Here is a 21,975-nt window from a genome sequence, read left to right as displayed (position 1 = left end):
TTGCTTTTGAATATCATGAGGGTAGTAAAGAGAAAATGTGCTTTGGATATTACTTGTCTTTACGGCCATTTACTTTGAATATATATATATTCATGTTGCTTTGATCCTCCTGGAGTTGGAATGATGTAATTTAGTTTTAGTAGTGCTAACTCACATTTTCCTGTATTTGAGGTTTCTCATACTGTTGTTTTTCTCTTTTAAAAGTTTCATACTCAAAAAACAAACCAAGATAAAGACATGTCTATCTCGGTGCAAACTTATAAAGTCATTAGTTGAGTAGATGATCAATGTGCAGAGCAAGAATGCTTCTTACTTTGTTTTGTGGACCACAAAGAAAGTGAAATCTATGTTTCTGATATTCCTCCAAAGGGGATTTTATGTAACATCCCGACTCAAACCACATCGGAATTCGTGCACGTTGACCGAGGTTAATCGTTGACCGAATGGGCCAAAAGTTGATTTTTTGTTCCAGTTGAAATTTCTAGTTGACCATGGTATCATGGCGAAGTGCATGATGCTCCGAGTTCGTAGATTAGTAGCACGTTGAAAACGGAGCTACGGTTTGAAAGTTATGGGCAAAACAAATCGAGGTGCAAACTGTCCAAAAGATGCCGAGAGTTGACTTTTTATTGTTGTGTAATTTTGTTTTGACTTTTGTATGATTGTAAAGTACTTGTCGATACGAGTTCATAGACTAGCGGTACGCTTAAATTGGACATCTGGTTGAAAAGTTATGGATGTTTGAAGTTCGTTGGATACCGTAATATTTTATTATATCTGGCTTAAGTGCACAGTAATACCACGTGTCGTCACCTGATTGTTCCACGTGGGTGAACAGTATCACCCCACGGTGGCTTTTATTTGGCAAAAACACCGGGGAGGAGAGAGAAAGAGAGAGAGGAGAGAGAGAGAGAAAAATGATCGGCCGTCGGAAATTGTCCAATTTTCCGGCCGATCCTTGCTACATGCGTCGGCCAGATGGGAGCGCCTTTCCATTTCCAACCGAACCCTGAAATTTCTCGACCGTCGGTCGTCGGACGCGCCCAGACCGAGCCGGCGAAGCTCGGCGGTGATTTTTCCCCTCCACCGCCGTTGACCCTTTTTCAGCCATTTTCAGGCCACAAGCGCCAGCCACCTCTCACCACCTCCTCATTTCCGGCTAGCCCACCAAATTTCACGGCCACCGGACCTATGCACCGGGATCGAGGCATTTTCCAGCGAGGCGCCGAAAATCTTCAAACCCCGATCTCTTCGCCGTCCGGCCTCCGTTTGCCTCACTGGCAGTCCTGTTGGAATCCTCTCCTCTCGATCTACAAAACCCCAAAAAATCTCAGCCAACGGCCACCGCACGCGCCGCCGCCGGCGACTCGCCAGAAGTCACTATTCCGGCGAGTACCCAGTTGCACCGCCGGTCCATGTCCATTGATTCCGACCTCCTGAATCCAAATCCGGCGTCCTTTTCCTCCAATTCGCGATGGTTTGGGAGAATTAAAGAGTCGAATCCCGAAAGCTTTCCGATGAGATTCCGGCCACCTCGGGTCCGATCTCCGGGAAGTAAGATCGAATCCGTGATCCTCATCACTCAAGCTTCGATTCGGTATATTACTCGTAATTTTTAGTTGTCGTTCGTGTTCGCTCCCCGGGTATCCATTTGGGAGTTACCCGATTAAAATATTAATATATTTGGTTGGTGTACTGTGGATGTTTTAGGTACGTGTGCGAGTAGTGGAGTTGATCCTGCGGAGGATCTTAGCTGATATACGCACTTAAGGTGAGCGACCCACCTTTAAAAATATTTTGGGGCAATTAATTATATTTAATGGGTGTTTAATTGATATTTGAATTATGCTCATGTGGTGCAATTTAATTATGATTTTATTGTGATTTAATTTATTTATTATGCATGAGCAAGGTATTTTCAGTAATAAATTGTATGTGGTTTTAATATTATTTTTGAACATAATTGGTTTAAATATTTTGCGAAAATATTTATTTAAACTGGTGGTTTAATTTTTATAATTATGCCCTTGGTATTTTATTTGTTGAACCTTGTGTTACGAGAAAAATTATTTGTTTATTCGTTACCGATGTTTTCGTACCGGGTTGCTAAAAGAAAATATGTGGGATGGTAAATGTGAAAATTGGTATATTTTCCACGGTAATTTTGGAAAGAACGGTACGGTTATAATTTATTTAATAATTATTTTAGACGCATTCATACAGTATTGGTGTTCTGGTGTATGTATATGGTTAGTGCGCAAGTATTATGTCTCCCGTGAGTTGCCATTGGATCGTGGGCAGGCAAGTTTGATATTGGCCACAGCCGCCCCCCTCCTTGGCCGGGATGACGTTTTCAGTAGCGGTACTGTCGGGACGCCGAAGTGCTGTTTGCAAGTTTCTCTCTTTAATCTCCCCGCCAGTCGGTGCTCGGGACGTTGGGTATCGGAGGGCATCACCGGTATATGGCGTGGTGCGTCAAGTGTAAATTTTCGGATAAAATTTCAAACCCCAAAGTGTTCAAAAATTATTTATTATATGTATTTACATTTTAATTACATTTGGGGTATTTATTTATTTATTTATTGTTTATTAAATTATTTGCTCCCTTGGTTTTCGGGAAATACAAATATCGGATTTTGTGAAAATGTTTTAAAAAAGGAACATTTCCAATGGAGTGATTAGTGAGAGTTTTGAGAGAAATTATTATTTTCAACTGTTATTATTTATTTACCTATTTAATTGCCAGTATTAATTAAATTCCCTTATTTGTAATTATTATTATTAAAAGTGTTCTGTAGCTAGGGTCGCTCACTGAGATGATTAGCATCTCACGTTTTTAAATTTCGTTCCCTTAGGTGCAAGGGGTGGTAGACGTTCTTCAAGAGCAAACCAATTCTCCGCCGCTATCGTAGTTCGAGAAGTACCTTTGTACTCGTTTGTTTCAGTTGTAATATTTCTTTCATCTTTATTGTATTTTCTATTGAATAGCATTTCATGAAGCTCTGTATATTGTTCTGGACACTTATGTTTTATTTATGCACTGGATTACTCTTATTCTTGTGAAGTGCTGTAAAATTTTGGAAATCAATTTGTAGTATTGTGGGAGGAATAAGGGGATGAATATAAAAGTGTGTTTTCACTGCAGGTAATTTTTGGTAAGTCTTACCCTTAGGGGAGGTGCAGCTGGATTTTCCGTTGGAAGGTTCGGTGGTATTTCCCTGGGATCAGGGCTTGTCTAGGATTCCAGGGAGGAATTCTCGACGGGCCCTAACATTTTATATGTTGTCTGCCTTTGTCAGAAAACTCAACCTCCATGCAGGAGAAGTTCAGGTATATTTTGACTGAGCAGCTCATGAGTATATCTAGGTGGAAGGCTTTCTTGCATTGGTACATTGTGGAGGTATATATGGATGAATTGGAGTTTAGTGAGGCCGAAAGTCAGCTGATGCTAAATAAAACAATGATAAAGCAATATTTTTTGTCCCATAAACAAATAATTGAATTATTAATCTCCAAAGACCAATGTTTATAAAACTAAAATAAAATAAAACAAAATTTCCAACCAACGATACAATCTCTGCATAAAAATCAAGAATATGTTAGGCAAAAACAAATTCAAAATCTACAGCAGTAGGAATCTTTCCTTTAAGATGCTGCATAGCGTGATCTCTGATCTTCTCTTGCTCACTTATGGTTTCTGTATTCTTGATTCGTATGAAAGCTGGGTCGTAGTTATCAAATTCAGAAGGATGGACAATGATTCTCTGCAGTGCAATCAAAAAGTAGATGATAAGTTGATCTTCATTTTGACTCCTACCTGAATAGCCTAATATTTCCACTTCCTTGAGAGGAGGCCAATTTGCTGGTTCTATTATATATTCACACGTTTCATTATCATAATAAAAACCTAACCGCATCTGCATCAAGAAGAAAATATAATAATAATAATAATAATAATAATGTTCATAATTAATGTAATCCAAAAAGCATAAAGTAAAATAAAAAAAAAAAAAGAAATCTGCAAAAACTAATCAAGTAATAATATATACAAACCTTTAACTCAAGTCTCTGCAAGCAAGGAGACACTTTCAGAATAGGAATAATTCTAGAAATCAAGAGATTGAGATCTTCATTTGCATTAACTGTCAATTTCAACTGCTTGAGATTTGTTAATTTAGGGTATACGACATTCCTCAAATATATCTGAAAGAAAAATTATTATCATTATGAATAAAAAAAAAAAAAGCATAGATAGTTAATATTTATATATATATATATATATATACAAACCTGATTGCTAAGATTTAGCTGGAGAATCTGCAGCTGAGGGAGACAAGATGAAAGTAAGGTGAAGGTACGACGAAGATATTCGCCCTTAAAACCAAAATTGACATTGATGAGTAGATGAACAAGTTCAGGAGCATTCCTCAAGACGAAATTATAATAAGAATTGGAAAGAGATTATAATGAAACAAGGTTTTTAGCATCATGGATTTCAAGCTTTTTCATATTGAAGCACCGCCTAATCTCTAAATGCTTCAAATTACGGGGTCCTCCCAAAATCCTCAACTTGATCAATTTGGTTGTACCAGCGACTTGTAATCGTTCAAGAAAATTACAATTAGACAGCAACCACTCCACAACCTTTCCACTGATGTCAACACATGCTAAGCGCAACGGGATGATGATCAAATTGCTTTTTGAGTAGAATATAGCAGTCGGAGCTCATTCTAATGCCACCAGATTCAAACAAGTCCAATTCGAGAATTTGAACTCTGTTTTCCACTGCAAACTCAATCCAACTATCAATGAAAGATGAAAACTTACGGCACATATCAAAATAGATCCTAAACCGATCGATGATGATGTTGTTGTTGTTGTTGTTGGTTTTGCTGCTAAGCTGAGTAATTACACTGTTTACCCTGTGGATGTAATTTCGCGTCTCATGCTTGTGTTTATCATAATTCTTTGAATCTATCAAGCGGTTCAGAGTTTGTTTGGCATCGAAGTCTAGATTTGTTGTAAAGGTCCATATGTAACGCCATCGCTTGGAAAGGATACTTGTAGCCACTGCATCTTTCAGCGGCAACAAACAAACTATCTTCGCTAGAATATCTTCTGACAATTCATTGATTCTATCCCGATTGTACTTATCTCTCTTGTTTTTCTATATATAAATAAAAATCCAAAAAACTAATAATAACAGATTTAAGGACCAAAGATACAAGTATGGAAAATAAAACAAAAAATAAAAAATAAAAAAATTGAAATTAGATGATCAGTTTTTACCTTGTTCTTGCTCTGCACTACAGATATTCCACAGCCTTGAATCTGATTCTCCTTCATCGTATTGTTTCCTCCGGCCAAACTGCATGAATTAATATCTCTCTGATTTTGTGGAACCAAACTAGAGCTTAGCTAGATTGCGGGGCTCTCTAATACATAAGAAATAAAATATTTTACGTGTTGTCCAAAAGATAAAATATTTTAGGATTATTTTATTCATTTTATTTTCCCCCCCAAAATTCTGTTAAGTAAGAGGATCAAAGCACAAGTTCAACTTAGCTATAAGATTCCACATGCAATAAGCAGTAAAAGAGCTAAAAAGATTTATGTTAAGCACTGTTAGCCAAAAAGTTCAATTGGATCAAAATATAACAAATTTAAAATTGAGGACTGAGAGTTTAATTCTTCCAAACTACATGATACTAAAGTTTAATTAATCAATTTTTTAAAACGTGTAGCATTTGTTGAGAGACATCGCTGCATGGTGTACAAAATAGAGGTAAAAAGAGTGTCAGGAGTTAGTAGGGATGTAAAAATTTGAGAGTCAAAAAATAGAAAGTAATATAAAGAATTTGGTTGTACCCTTCACTACTACATTGTTTCCAAGCCCGTAACTACTCTAAAAGCTTCATAGATCAATTTCAGAAGCAATTCTTTCAAAGTACTCCTCTACATTAGTGTTAAGTCCAAAAACCCTTGTGACAATATCTCTCTCCAATGGAAACTCTCTTGCTAGATCTTCTTTGGGTTGATTTTCGCTTTTCATTTTTGACATTTTAGTTGTCAAATAATGCTGAATTTGGGAGAAGCAAGAGGAGGATTTCTTGCTTGCCTCTTTTTTTTTTTATTTTTTTTTTAAGTAACCAAGTTTATTTCTAATAAGTTTTGAAAATCAGAATTGCAATTAATGTTTAATTAAAAATATATTAGAGGAATATGAATTCTATAGTAGTACTCGGAGTCTTTTCTAACGTGCTTCTCTTGTTCAATCCATAATCTATAATTTTAGTACATAAATTTATTTATTTATTTATTTTTGCTTTATTCTCACCCAGAACAATAAAAAGCATTATATATATATATATATATATAAAGAAAAGTTTCATGACTTAACTGAAAACAAAATTAATTATAATTATTATATTTTAAAAAATAATAAATAAAGAGTAAGAGGAAAAATAGAATCATAGATTAGTTAATTTACATATCCTATGCTTGGTTAGTTTTGAATAATTCTTTGAATCAAAGCTGTTGAAAGTTTGTTGGGCATTGAAGTCGAGATTTTGGGTAAAGGTCCAGAAGAAGCGCCATCGCTTGGAAAGTTTACTTGTAGCCACTGCATCTTTCAGTGGCAATAATAAAAATATCTTCACCAGAATATCTTCTGGCAATTCACTCATTCTTTCATCATCCTCATTATTATTAATATTATTATTGTAGTACTCAGCTATTGGTTTTCCTTCAAATATAAAAAAATCCAAAAACAACAAGACAAGTACGAAAAATTTTAAAAATAAAATAACAACAAATCAAAAATAGAAAATTGAAAGATATCGTTCAATTAACTTACCTTCTTCTGTACTACAGACCCACAGCGCCGAAGCGTATTCGTCTCCATTAATTGTAAATTGTTTCCCCCAACCGGTCGAACTAAACTAGACTAAAGCTTTAGATTGCGGTTCTTTATTATATTTCTATGTATATAAATGTATATATATATATATATATATATATAGGTATATCAATTCTAATATTGTAAGAAAAACTCGTTTACAGCAGTTGTATTGGTTATATGGTGCACCTTAAAATTCACAAATTGGTCATTCACTGTTAGTTTCCAATTTTTAGTTTGTTTCGTACGAATAGTTTAGATTTTTTTTTGGTTTTTTTTTCGTTTATCCCGAAAAGTCAATTTTTATGTGAACTATTTTTTTAATAATTTAGTCATAAAAATATTTCTCACCTACTAAATTTTTATTTTACTTTCTTCATTTTATTTATGTTAATAAATTTAGTTTTTATTTTAATAAACAATTATAGCATTTTTTTTTAATTCTTATATTGATTGTTTTAATTTAGTTTGTCTACAAGAAATTTCAAAATTTTAAATTCAGTTTAATTTAAACATGGTTTATATGAAAAATATTATTTTTAGAATTATAAATGGTAAAGATTTTGAAATTTTAAATTAAAGGAATTAGAAGACATGTTCATTAAGCTTGGGTCTTGTGCGCGGAGAGTTCCAAACCAAATAGAATTGGCATTTTTAATCTTGCGTGTTCATTATATCCAATGGTTCGGTGGGGAAAAAAAAAAATAAAAAATCTAGGCTTCCTATTCCCTTAATCTTTTATTGCTAATACTAAATTTCAAATTTTGTGTTTTATGACCTTTTTCTTTTGATTTGCAGGATGCTGTTGGCTTCTAACCAAAAGGGCAAAATTTCCCATGAATTTTATGCATGAAATCATGAAGTGCTTTAAATAGTCATGCCCAGGTGGATCTATTCATGAGATCATGAAGTGCTTAAAATAGTTATAGCCAGGTGGATCTTCAGGTGGATCTTTCTTTTCATGCTTAAAGGTAAATTACCTTTAGTGGTTAATTGAATGCTGATGCAGTGATGTTTTTGCAACACCATAAAGCTAGTGACCAATTTAAAGCAATTTAGTTTTTGCAACACCATTAATTTCAGCCGTTATGGACAAAAAGAAATGGACATGTTCAAGAAAATTGAAAGAGATCTAAGTTTTGAATCTTCGTGGCCATTCAAAGAGAAGAAAAGAAGCATAGACACAAACGGCTAGCTAGAGATATGAATTAGCTACATATACATTGTGGCCAAAAGCTTAGCTAGATTTGGAAATTAGCCGTCACAATTCAAATGTGTATATATATACACATGCTTACGAATATATATAAGCAAATTTTTTTTATCCCTTAATTTCTAATCACCAATAAAATGTCTAAATAAATTAAAAATATATTAGAGGCAAACAAATTCTATAGTTGTGGGAATCTTTCCTTTAATATGCTGCATAGCATGATCTCTGACCTTCTCTTCCTTCTTTATGGTTTCAATATCCTTGTTTGGTTTGAAAGCCAGGTGGTAGTATTGAAATGTAGAAGGATTGACTACAATTTTCTGCAGTGCAACCAAATTCTCTGCAAAGTAGGTGATAAGCTGATCGTGGTTTGGAGTACCTGAATAGCCTAATATTTCCACTTCCTTGAGGGGACAATTTGTTGGTTCTATTAGAAATTCGCACATTTCATCGTAATAACCCTTTAACGATATCTGCATTGAGAAAAATAAAATATAATAATAATAATAATAATAAATTATAAATAATTTTTTTTATCAGGATTTGAATAACTTATCAAGTAAATCAACCTTATTTGATGATGATGATTTAATTATGTTTATTGTCATGCATCCAAAAACTATACAAAATACGGTAAAAATTAATCAAGTAAGAATATACACACCATTAGCTCAAGTCTTTGCAAGCAAGGGGACACGTTTAGAAGAGAAGTAATTCTAGAAAGCAAGAGATTGAGATTTTCACTTGCAAAAACTGTCAACTTCAGCTGCTTGAGATTTCTTAACATAGGATATATGGGATTCCTCAAATGTTTCTGAAAGAAAAATTATTACTATTATTATTATCGTAAAGAAATAATAATTAAAGAAGAAAGAAAGAAAGAAAGAAAGGAAGAATTGTAAATATTTAATTACATATCCTAACCTGAAGTTGAATAAGATCTAGGTGGAGTATCTGCAGCTGAGAGAGACAAGATGAAAGTAAGGTGAAGGTACCGCCAAGATGTTCGCCCTTGAAACCGACACTGATAAGCTTAGGTACATTCCTCAAGAGGAATTGATCGTAACCAAAGCACAGATAATATAATGAAACAAGGTTTTGAGCATCACAGATTTCAACATTTTTAATATTGATACACCCCCGAATCTCTAAATGCTTCAATGGTGCTCCCAAAATCCTTAACTTGGTCAATTTCAATGAATCAACAACTTGTAAACTTTCAAGAAGAGGACAATTTGACAACAACCACTCCACAACCTTTCCACTGATGTTAACACTTGTTAAATGAAGCACTTTGAGGGACTTGAGTGCAACGGGATCAAAGTGCTTTTTGCTAAGACCATAGCAGTTGGAACCCACCATAAATCGCCCAGAGTTAAGTTCAAACAACTCCAATTCAAGAATTTGAACTCTGTTTTTCATGGCGAACTCAATCCAATTATCAATGTCAGATGAAAACCGACCACACAGATCGAACTTGATCCTAAACCGATCGATGCCTCCGAACATGTTGTTTTTGCTTAGTTGAGTAATTACGCTATTTACTCCGTGGATGTATTTTAGCCTCTCATGAATGATTAGTCTATCATAATCTTGGGGGTTTGGTAAATTTAACAAGTCGGTGAGTGTTTGTTCGGCATCGAAGTTGAGATTTTTGGTAAAGGTCCAGATGAAGCGCCACCGCTTGGAAAGGATACTTGTAGCCGCTGCCTCTTTCACCGGCAACAATGAAACGATCTTCACCAGAATATCTCCCGTCAATTCACTCATTCTATCATCTTCCTCATCATTATTATAGTACTCATCTCTCTTGTTATTGATCTTTATAATAATATTCCAACAACAACAACAACAACAACAAAAACAACAACAACAACAACAACAACAACAACAACAAATCAGAATAAGGGCTAGAGATACATACAATGGCAAAATTTAAAAAAATAATAAAATAAAAAATGAAAAAAAAAAAAATTGAAAGATGTTCAATTTACCTTATTGTTCGGTACTAAAGATATTCCACAACGTTGAAGCGGATTCTCCTCCATTGTATCAATTGTTGTTCTTTTTATTTTTTTGTATCGACCGAACTCAGTATCTTTGCCTTTTTGAAACCAAACTAAAGATTATAGATTGCGCCTCTCTCTCTCCCTCTCTCTCTCTCTCTCTATATATATATATATATATAACACGTATAGAAGAAAAAACCTTTTTTATTTTTTATTTTTTTGGTTTTTGGGTAATTGTATAGGAAAAAAAGACTTGCGTACAACAGTTGTATTGGTGACATGGTGCACCTGACTAATTCACAAAATGGACTTTTTTTTGTTTCTTTTTTCTTTCTGGAAAACCAAACTGGATATTCAAATAAAGCATTTTATATTTTAGAATTATTTGCACAACTGGTTTCTAATCTTTAGCGCATTATTATTATTTAATATTATAGCATTTTTCTCATGAAAAGTCTTTTTTTTTTTTTTTCTTTTACTAGTTCTTAGTTAATTTCCTATTCAATTCCCTTAAGTAGAAGGGACCAAAATTTAAATTCGACATAGATAATTAATAAGCATTAAAGAAGATAAAATATATATATATATATATATACATTTATATATTTTTATTAAATATTAAGTGAAATGCTTTTTAAATTAATAATTATTTTTTGTATATTGAATTATATATTTAATTTATAAAATTTTCTGAAAAATATTTCAATAAGTAGTAAATTTTTTGGAATATATATATATATATATATGTAAACAGAGATAAAAATTTCAGAGAAAAAGTTTATACAAACTATTCTTTTAAAAATTTATTCTTAAAACCATTTCTCACATACTAAATTTCCTTTTTTATTTTCAATAAAAAATTATAATATTTTAAAATTCTTATATTGATTGTTTTTATTTATTTTCTCTTAAAGAAATTTCAAAAGTTCAAATTCAGTTTAATTTAAACATGGTTTACATGAAAAATACTATTTTTATAATTATAAGTTATAAAAAAGATTTTTAGAATTTTAAGTATGAGAAGACATGTTTATTAAGCTTGGATCTTGTGCGTCCAGAGTTCCAAACCAAATAGGATTGGCAATTTTAATTTTGAGCGTCCATTGTGTCCAATGGTTCGGCAGGGAAAAAAAAAAAAAAAAAAAAAGAGATCTAGGCTTCCTATTCCTTTAATCTTCTATTGCTAATAATAAATTTCAAATTTTGTGTTTTGTGACCTATATCCTTTTGATTTGCATGATGTTGTTGGCTTTTAGTAGCAACCAAAAGGGCCAAATTTCCCACAGAATATTATGCACCGGTTCTGGAAGTGCTTGAAATAGTCATGGCCAGGTGGATCTTAATTATGCCTGTGGTGGTTAGTTGAATACTGATGTTATGGTGTATATACATGATAAACAAGTTGACCAATTTAAGGCAATTTAGTTTTTCCGACACCATTGATTTCAGCCGTTAAAGGATGCTATGAGATATTCAAGAAAATTGCCAGAGATCTAAGGTTTGATCTTCTTGACCATGAATCCAAAGAGAAGAAAAAAAGGCATAGACACAAACAGCCTGCTAGAGACATGCATTAGCTACATGTACAATATGGCCAAGAGCCTAGATTTGGAAATTAGCCATCACAAATAAAAATCAATTGTTTTAATATATTTATATATATGTATGTTAATATGCATATATATGCATTCCTTCTACGGTGCGGACGGTCCTCATACGGACCACAGTATTGGTGACCGTATTTCATAATATTTGTGACGATTTTCTAAGAAACCATCATTAATACTATGAAAAACCATCACTAATACTGCGGTCCTCATGCGGACTGTTCTCACCATAAAATTTCTACATATATAAATATATATATATTTTGTTGTTTTTGTTGTTATCATATATATATATATATATATATGGACGTTCTATTGTCCGGATTATCAAATTTACGGACCCAGTAACACTCAATTTGCACATCTGCTAACACACACTTTCTAACTTCTATAGCTGATATGTTCCTCCAACTTTTGTCAAAACCGAAGCACAATTCAAACAAGAATTTGACATTCTCTTCTGAATTTATTACAATGTTGTCATTCTATTATTTAAATATAAAACTCATAATTTACATATGTTTATTCTCTTTCTTACTTTTTTTTTTTTTTTTTTTTTTTTTTTTTTGGGAAGAATCTAGCTTCCTATCTATAACATATCCAAAACAATAAAAGAATTTATATTTTTTCATATATAGGTAATTAGCATAATTTTTTGTATGAAACATAAATAACTAAAATAAAGTAACTATTTTTAATAAAATTAAGAAACACCTTAATATAAAATAATTTTTTTCCCCATAGTAGTTTCTAATCACTAATATAATCTCTTGATAAATTAAAAATAGATTAAAGGCAAACGAATTCTATAGTAGTAGGAATCTCTTGTTTAATATGTTGCATAGCATGATCTCTGACCTTCTCTTCCTCCCTTATGGTTTTGTCATCCTTGTTTAGTTTGAAGACTTGGTTGATATCAAATTCAGAAGGATGGACAATGATTTTCTGTAATGCAACCAAATTCTCTGCAAGGTACATGATAAGTTGATCGTGAGTTGGACTACCTGAATAGCCTAATATTTCCACTTCTTTGAGAGGGCAATTTGTTGGTTCAATTTTAAATCTACGCATTTGATCATAATATTTCTGCGACAGCATCTGCATCGAGAAAAAAAAAAAAAATAATGATAATAATAACAAGAATAACAAGAATAATGTTCATTATCATCCAAAAAGCATAAAAAGAAAAAAAAAATACTACAAAAATTAATCAAGTAAGAATACATACACACCATTAACTCAAGTCTCTGCAAGCGAGGAGACGCATTGAGAAAAGAAATAATTACAGAAAGCAAGCTAGTGAGATTTTTAGTTGCACCAAATATCAACTTCAGCTGCTTGAGATTTGATAAGACAGGATATACGACATTCCTTAAATGTTTCTGAAAAGAAATATTATTATTGTTATTATATTTTAAAGAAATAATAATAAAAGAAAAACAAAATCATAGATAGTTAATTACGTATATACTAAGATCTAGGTGGAGAATCTGCAGCTGAGAGAGACAAGATGAAAGTAAGGAGAAGTTACGGCCAAGATGTTCGCCGTCCAGACTGAAATTGATATCAAAGAATAGGTCAACAAGCTTAGGTACATTCTTCAAGACGAATGTACGAAAACAATAAGTGGTTTGGATGTGTAATGAAACAAGGTTTTGAGCATCAAGGATTTCAAGCTTTCTGATACAACATCCCCGAATCTCTAAATGCTTCAAAGGCACTCCCAGAATCCTTAAATTGACCAAATTACCGTCAGAACCAGCAACTTGTAATCGTTCAAGAAGAGGACAATTAGACAACAACCACTCCAAAACCTCTCCACTGATGTCAACGGATGCTAAGTTAAGAACTCTGAGGGACTTAAGAGTCTTGGGATCAAAGTGATTTTTGCCAAGAGTATACAAGCTGTCGGGCATTCTTGCAAGGCCACCATATCTATAAAACAGCAACTCAAGAACTTGAACTCTGTTTTTCATAGCAAACTCAATCCAATTATCAATGGAATATGAAAAGCTACGACACAGATCGAAATTGATCCTAAACCGATTGATGAGGCCGCCTACCAACGTGTTGTTGGTTTTGCTGCTGAGCTTTGTAATTACTCTATTTACTCCGTCGATGTATTTTAGCCTCGCGTGGTTGATTAGTGTATGATAATCTTCTCTTGGTAAATTAAACAAGTAGTTGACAGTTTGTTCATCATGGAAGTCGAGATTCGTTGTAAAGGTCCAGATGTTGCGCCATCGCTTGGAAAGGATACTTGTAGCCGCTGCCTCTTTCAGCGGCAACAATGAAACTATCCTCACCATTATATCCTCTGGCAATTCACTGATTCTATCATCATCCTCATTATTAAATTGCTTATCTTTCTTCTTTTTCTGTAAAACAAAATATATCAATAAGAAAAAAAAAAAAAATCAGCAACAGATCGTTACAAGGAGTAAAGATACATATATGTATAATCTATCTATGGTGCAGATGCACATCAGGCAACATACTATGTTTTATGAGATTCTTTTTTATTTTATTTTATTTTTTTCAATCAATACGTCGTCTAATATGTAAACACTTATGGTTTTGTCAGATGTCTGCATAGTAAAAATAAAATAAAAATAAAAATTATAGGTATGTATATATATATATATATATATATATACGCCTGATAGATTTTATTTTACCTTCTTGTTGTTCCGTACTCGGGATCGACGACCATGAAGCAAATTCGCCTTCATCATGATTAGCTTCTCCGACAGAGCTGAAGTTACATTGCGGCTCTCTGATATATATATATATATATATATATATATATATAACACGGATTGAAGCTCTTTTCCCCCTTTTTTTTTTTTTTTAATTTCCTTCACTCTCTCTCTCTCTCTCTCTCTCTCTCTCTCTCTAAATGTCTCTAGGTTAAAATTAACTATGCAGTTTGGTCTATTTATTACGAATCTTCATTTTTATTTTCCTATTTTATATTTTTAATAACTTAACTTTTCTTTTTCTTTTTCTTTTTTTTAAACTATTTTACTTCCGAAAAAATCTAACTGTGTCCCTTTTATTCCTGCTTTATATTTTTATTAACTTGATCAACAACTTGCGGTTTTTTAGATTTTAAATTTTAGATTTCTTTACAACAACATTATTGTGTCAATGTGGCAATATACCTTTGTAGGTTTTGGTTTTGGGTCGATTTTTGAAAATCATTTTGAAAAGTGCAATGGAATTGAAAAGCCCTGTTAATTAAAAGGAAAAGAGAAAATAGATAAACGTTAGTTTAATATAATTGAATGTGAATTGAATTTAATGTACTTGTAGGAGAAGTAAGAAAGCTCAAACATGGACTTTAACGCCTAATATTGGGAAGAAAATAAGGTTTTGGGTTTGCTTGAAAGATATAATGCAAATTTATTTATTTTGGCAACATAGTGTGAATTTAAATGATTTATTAGTTTGCTAAATGCTAATATAAAATAAGATATAAGAGATGTTGTTAGGTTGGTAAACTAAATTCAAATTTGATTTTTAACAATTTGTGTTGTACAACCGGTAAATGACTTGAAATTAGGTAGTTTTATAAATTTTTCTAATTGTGACACAAATAAGTATAACGGATTTTTTTTTTTTTTTTTTTTTTTTTGTTGACATGGTGTAACCGAATTTTGTGTTATTCTTCAATAATATTTATATTTATTAAAAAAGATACATAAGTCATTTAACATAATTATCAACATTTTGCTTCTTTGGTTTAAGATTGACATAATTTGACATGAAAAACAGGAAGCATATTTTTATTTTCTTTATTTAATTGTTATTATTATTTTTCACCTTGGACAATGTGTGGGTATATATATTTGTCTTTTATGGACTCCACTTCACTGGCCCATTTAGAGGCCCATTAAACTTAATACGAAGGCTCTATGTCTTCGCACCACCCGAAAGTGAATTAACATCGTTGGAGGTGTGTCGTGCCAAATATGGCCCTAATCATATTGGGTTTTCTAATTGATCATAAAATTGAAACCGTTTGCTTTTGCTCTTTTTATATAAAAAATGTTTGAACAATTCATCAAAAGAGCTTGACCTAAAAAAATTGATCAAAAGAAGAAAAAAGCACACAAAAAAGAAGTGTTTGAACACCTATCAGTTAGGCTTTTTCACATCCTTTTATGGGTTTTGTTTGATTTTATTTAACTATAAATAATACTAGAGGTATTAAGTAAATACATTAAATGTTATGTATTAATATTTAATTGACTTATATATTTAATTATAGTTATCTTTTCAAAATTCAGTGCTTATTTTTCTGTAACTAAATTATATTAATATGTCTTTTTTTATAATAAAATTATATTAATATGTTAATTAATAAAATATTGACATATACTACTTGACATAATTTTGATGATAGATTTTGGCACCTCTAATATTACTCCCACGCTATACATATCCCTCGGATTAGTTTCAAAATTTGATTGCATTTCATTTTTCCACAAGGTTTAATTAGTACAAAGCCCAACATAAAAAAACATCATATGTATATATATTGTTATTTCCTCACTAATATTTTTCTATTTTCTGTTTACAGTTGCTTGTTAAATATTATTATTATTATTATTATTATTATAACTCAGTAAAATTTTTATTGCTCAAATGTGTTATAACTTTGCATTAAATTGATAACTTTAATATAAAGTGGGGATTTCATTAATAATTCCATGCATATTATTTGCCTAGACAAGAAAATTACTATATATGCTAGTTACCAAATAAAGGTAAAGTTTTATGGGAAGAAAAATAATATATGTGGCAGCTCTACACGTTAAAAGGAAACAATTATTTATAGTGGTTACAGGGATTGTAATTTTGGCTTCAATGTGGCTCAAAGACTTAAAAGTTTCTTTGTTTACATCAGCAGGAGGTTTTACAGCATTTGCCGTTTTTATTTTGTGGGTTGGTTATGCTGAAGGCGTAGGATTTGATAATGAAGGGGAAAGATTGCATTTTGGGTAAAATTCTTACTGCTTTTTAGCTTTTATGCATTCAGTTTCACCGCTTATTCTAATTCGGTGTTCACTCTTTAACTTTGATGTACAGCAAAGATGTTTTATCACAAGAACACTGAATCTGTCAAAAAACAGAGCTGGCTGAAAAATTGCAAACAGTTTTGTCTAGGCTGCTAATCCCTTGTAATCCTAAAGTTACACATGTATCATACACGATAATAGTAAGTAATTCAAATTTGTGATCATACAATTGCCTTATCATCTCTTTGAAAGCTGAGTAAGTCCCCAGAATTCCAATTGAAATTCCAATAACTATAAGCCCTGCAATGATCATTAGTTTGCGTCCCCACTTTTGATGGAGTTCAAAAATCTTCATATAGCAAATGCAAGGAAGTACAATGGAAACACCCATATTGATAATAGCTCCAACCAGTGCCATGAGTACAGAGAAATATGGAAATAAAAACACCACCATAACTGCACTGATCAACAACAATGTTCTTATGAGGATCAATATCAGTTTAGTCTTGTATGTGAAGTCCAGCCGCACCATCACTGCACCGATAGTGTGAAGACTGCTCAGCCACCATTGTTGACAATGGTTGCTGCATTTAACACTGAACTCCAACTTGCTCAACAATTGTGGGCTACTATTAGAAGCTGTTGAAGATTGTGGCCATGCAACCGACCTTGTAAGCCTATAAATAGGTTCATCCTGTTGCATGCAAAAAAAGCCAAGAGAGCAAGCTCAATATCATCCCAAGTGAGGAGTATTGAGAGTAAACTCCGAGAGAGAGAGTGTTTAAGTTCCAAAGAGAGCTTGAGAGAAGAGTGAGCAATTCCAGAGACAATTTGACAGTGTAGAGAGAGATTCCACGTGAGAATCTCCACAAGAGAAGTTTTTTATTTTTGTATTCTATTTCCAAGAGATTAATAGAATTATTTTTATTTTTCTTCTCATATTTCTTCTCTAAAGTGGTCGGAGAACCACAACAAGTGGTATCAGAGCTCCAGGTCGAGAGCTTGGGTTCAAAATTTGAAGAAACAGAGCCTCTGTTCTTCAAGTTAGTGTTTCGAAAAGTTGCTCAAATAATTAATTTGACAATACCAGGTGAAAGTACTTAACGAGACGAGAACAACCAAGTTCGCCGGAGAGAAATGCAGAATCTCACTCGCTCTCACACGCCGTCTGAAATTTTCTGCAGCAGTTCACGCGCTCACACGCCGCATGTGCCGTCTGGAGGTTGAAGACGACCACGTCAGCAGACACGTCAGCGCACTCAACCACATCATCTGCCACGCGACCCGACATGTCGTCAGCCATGCAATCGCCACATCATCTACCACATGTTGACACGTCAACATAATCTAGCACGTCATCAGAAGTTTATGAAATTATGGAATAGCCCCTAAATTGTTGGAAATTATAGATTGACCCCTGTAGTTTCTGTATTTACAGGTTGACCCAGAATTTTTGTGAAATTATGTTTTTGCCCCAAAAATTCTGGTAATTATATTTTGACCCTGGAAGAGTCAAGTCCACCATTTTAGGGCCGTTCCGGACTCAACGATTAACTCCGTTTTGCCAAATTCGGCTCTATTTATTGGTCAAGCCATAATGTCAATGGAAGAATCATCTTCGGGAGCTATGGTTAAGCTCACTGCCACAAATTATACACTTTGGAGACCTCGGATGGAAGATCTCCTCAATTGTAAGGATCTGTTTGATCCTATAGAAGCTAAAGGAGAAAACCCCGATCCCAGCAAAGAAGCAGAATGGAAGAAATTAAACAAGAAAACGATCGGTCAGATCAGGCAATGGATCGATCACAGTGTCTTCCATCATGTAGCAAAGGAAACAGATGCATATGCCCTCTGAAAAAAATTGGAGGACATGTACCAGGCCAAGACTGCTCGGAACAAAGCCCTGTTGCTTAAGCGATTGGTAAATCTAAAATTACAGAGTGGAACTTCTGTAGCCGAGCATACCAGTGAGTTCCAGAGCTTGGTAAATCAACTATCTGCTGTGGATTACCAACTAGGGGATGAGGATCAGGCCCTCCTACTTCTAAGCTCTCTTCCAGACAGTTGGGAGACATTGGTAGTCTCTCTCAGCAATTCGGTCCCGAATGGAAAACTTACTATGTCTATGGTTAAGGATGCCTTATTTAATGAAGAGGCCAGGAGAAAGGACATTGGCATGGATCAGTCACATGCCCTCGTCATAGAGAGAGGAAGACATCAAAGAGGTGGTCGAGATAGGGGGAGAGGCAGGAGCAAGAGCAGAGTCAAATCCACAGACGGTAGAAAATTATCATATAAGTGTTATCATTGTGGCCTGGAGGGTCACATGAAGAAGAACAGCAGAAAGTTGTTAAGAGAGCAGAGACTCCAAGATAATCAGCCGAAGAAGGATGGAGAGACACTAGTCACTGTTACAGGAGAAGTGGCGCTCTGCTCCACCGAAGAAGAGACATGCCTTTATATATCAACCCAAGATGTTGAGTGGGTAGTCGATACTGCAGCAGCCTACCATGTCACTCCACACAGAGATTTCTTCAAAACGTACAAAGCAGGAGACTTTGGTACGGTAAAGATGGGAAATTCCAGTTTTGCAAAGATTATGGGAACTGGTGATATTCAAGTAAAAACGAATGTTGGTTGTACAATCACTTTGAAGGATGTCCGTCATGTTCCAGACCTTCGGCTTAATCTACTTTCGGGAGCAGCCTTAGACAAGCAAGGCTATGACAACTACTTCAGCAAAGGCACATGGAAAATGACGAAAGGTGCCATAGTTGTCGCCCAAGGACATATTTGTGGAATGTTGTACAAAACTCATGTGAAGATATGTGGAGATAGCCTCAATATTACAGAAGGAAAGGCGTCTCAAATCTGTGGCACCAGAGACTCGTCACATGAGTGAAAAAGGATTGTTCACTTTGGCAAGGAAGAAGCTTATCATTGTTTGCAAGGATGCTGCGCTAAATTCTTGTAATCACTGCTTGTTTGGTAAGCAACATAGAATCTCCTTCAGTTCCTCTGCATCGAGAAGATCAGAGTTGCTTAGTCTGGTGCACTCTGATGTTTGTGGTCCCATGGAGGTGGAATCATTAGGTGGCAACAAGTATTTCCTGACCTTCATTGATGATGTTTCTCGGAAGGTATGGGTATATTTCTTGAAGACAAAGGACCAAGTATTGGATTACTTCAAACTGTTTCATACCATGGTAGAGCATGAAACAGGAAAGAAGCTGAAATGTCTCCATTCAGATAATGGAGGCGAGTATACTTTTAAGGAGTTCGATGCCTACTGTAGAAGGCACGACATTCGACATGAGAAGACGGTCCCTCGCACCCCACAACATAATGGAATAGCTGAAAGAATGAACCGAACCATTATGAAAAAGGTCAGAAGTATGATCAGTATGGCTAAGCTGCCAAAGCCATTCTGGAAAGAAGCTGTTCGTGCCGCCTGCTATTTAATCAACAGATCACTGTCAGTACCGTTGAATTTTGAAATTCCAGAGAAAGTGTGGTCGGGTAAGATTCCCTCCTACTCTCATTTAAGAGTGTTTGGTTGTTTAGCTTATGTACATGTATCCAAGGAGCTCAGACAGAAGCTTGATGCAAGATCTATTCCATGCATCTTTATAGGATATGGAGATGAAGAATTCGGATACAGGTTATGGGACCCGAAAACAAAGAAGGTTATTAGAAGGGATGTAGTATTTTATGAAAACCAAACAATGGAAGACATTGAAAAGCCCAAAATGTCTCCTAATTGTAGTTCTAGTATCGAGAATTTTGGTCCTAATCCAGCACCAGCACAAATAGCCACAGAGGATAATGAGGTGCATGAAGATATACCAGAAGCAGACCAGAAGGAAGAAGAGGATATTGAGCAGGGGGAGACTCAATCCTCTCAAGCAGCAGCAGGGCCATCACAGCGATCAGATGATGGTACACCTCCTGAAACCAGTGGTTTACAAGTTCAGAGATCTGAGCGAGACCGAATTCCATCAAAGAGATTTCCAGAATCTGAGTATATTCTGCTTACTGAAGAGGGGGAGCCAGAGAGTTTCCAGAAAGCTGTTTCTCATCAAGAGAAGGAAAAGTGGCTGCAAGCAATACAAGATGAGATGGAATCCTTGCAGAAAAATCATACTTATGAGTTGATTGAGCTTCCAACAGGAAAGAAGGCACTAAAGAATAAATGGGTGTTCAAGCTCAAGAAAGATGGCAGTGGAAGGGTGGTGAAACACAAAGCCCGATTGGTGGTCAAAAGATTTCTTCAGAAGAAAGGAATTGACTTTGATGAGATTTTTTCACCAGTGGTAAAAATGACTTCAATTCGAGTCATTTTTGGTTTAGTAGCAAGTCTAAACTTAGAGCTTGAACAGATGGATGTGAAGACAGCATTTCTTCACGGTGATTTACATGAGGAAATCTACATGGAGCAGCCAGAAGGATTTGAGGTTTCAGGGAAAGAAAACCTAGTATGCAAGCTGAAGAAGAGCTTGTATGGCCTCAAGCAAGTACCAAGACAATGGTACAAGAAGTTTGACTTGTTTATGGTGAGTCAAGGCTATAAAAGGACTGCAGCAGACCAGTGTGTTTATATTTAAAAATTTTCAGGTGGAAACTTCATTGCACTTTTGCTATATGTTGACGACATGTTGATCGTTGGACAAGATGCAATGAAGATTAGTCAGCTGAAGAAAGAATTGTCTAAGTCCTTTGATATGAAAGACTTAGGACCAGCTGAACAAATTTTGGGAATGCAAATAATCCGAGACAGGAAGAATAGAAGGTTATGGCTATCTCAAGAGAAGTATGTTGAACGGGTGATAAAGAGATTTAACATGGATAAAGCCAAACCGGTCAGCCTTCCACTTGCAAATCATTTCAAGTTGAGCAAGAGATTGTACCCCTCATCCAAAGAAGAGATAGAGGAGATGGCTTCAGTACCATATTCTTCAGCGGTAGGAAGTCTGATGTATGCAATGGTGTGTACCAGACTAGACATTGCTCACGCAATAGGTGTTGTGAGCAGATTTCTTTCAAATCCTGGAAAGAAACACTGGAAAGCAGTCAAATGGATTCTCAGATATGGCTGGAGACCCTGATAATAAAAAGTCTACATCAAGTTATCTCTACACTTTTGCTGGGGGAGCTGTGTCATGGCAGTCAAGATTGCAGAAGTGTGTTGCTTTATCCACTACTGAAGCAGAGTACATTGCCG

At 34.5% G+C, this 21,975-nt stretch overlaps 3 protein-coding genes across 3 annotated transcripts; all 3 read right to left on the bottom strand.

Annotated features, from left to right (window-relative positions):
• Positions 1-3,599: 3,599 nt before the first annotated feature.
• Positions 3,600-5,346, bottom strand: LOC132799624 (F-box/FBD/LRR-repeat protein At4g26340-like). The gene is made up of 5 exons (XM_060811929.1): positions 5,290-5,346; positions 4,679-5,167; positions 4,291-4,374; positions 4,054-4,203; positions 3,600-3,764 (listed from the first exon to the last, which is right to left on the bottom strand). The coding sequence occupies exons 1-5, from the start codon at positions 5,344-5,346 to the stop codon at positions 3,600-3,602; spliced, it is 945 nt and encodes a 314-aa protein (XP_060667912.1).
• Positions 5,347-8,099: 2,753 nt separating this feature from the next.
• On the bottom strand, positions 8,100-9,917 carry LOC112490766 (putative F-box/LRR-repeat protein At3g42770). The gene is made up of 3 exons (XM_025071268.2): positions 9,036-9,917; positions 8,776-8,925; positions 8,100-8,584 (listed from the first exon to the last, which is right to left on the bottom strand). Exons 1-3 carry the CDS (start codon positions 9,879-9,881, stop codon positions 8,273-8,275), a joined length of 1,308 nt encoding a protein of 435 aa, XP_024927036.2. The 5' UTR covers positions 9,882-9,917; the 3' UTR covers positions 8,100-8,272.
• A 2,599-nt stretch (positions 9,918-12,516) lies between these two features.
• On the bottom strand, positions 12,517-14,462 carry LOC132799623 (F-box/FBD/LRR-repeat protein At4g26340-like). Its single transcript, XM_060811928.1, has 4 exons — positions 14,406-14,462; positions 13,191-14,105; positions 12,960-13,109; positions 12,517-12,825 (listed from the first exon to the last, which is right to left on the bottom strand). Exons 1-4 carry the CDS (start codon positions 14,460-14,462, stop codon positions 12,517-12,519), a joined length of 1,431 nt encoding a protein of 476 aa, XP_060667911.1.
• Positions 14,463-21,975: the final 7,513 nt, after the last annotated feature.

The sequence above is a fragment of the Ziziphus jujuba genome, chromosome 10 (genome assembly GCF_031755915.1).
Source record: "Ziziphus jujuba cultivar Dongzao chromosome 10, ASM3175591v1".
Taxonomy (NCBI): domain Eukaryota; kingdom Viridiplantae; phylum Streptophyta; class Magnoliopsida; order Rosales; family Rhamnaceae; genus Ziziphus; species Ziziphus jujuba.
The sequence above is the reverse complement of the archived record's forward strand: the minus strand, read 5'-3'. Positions and strand labels throughout refer to the sequence as shown.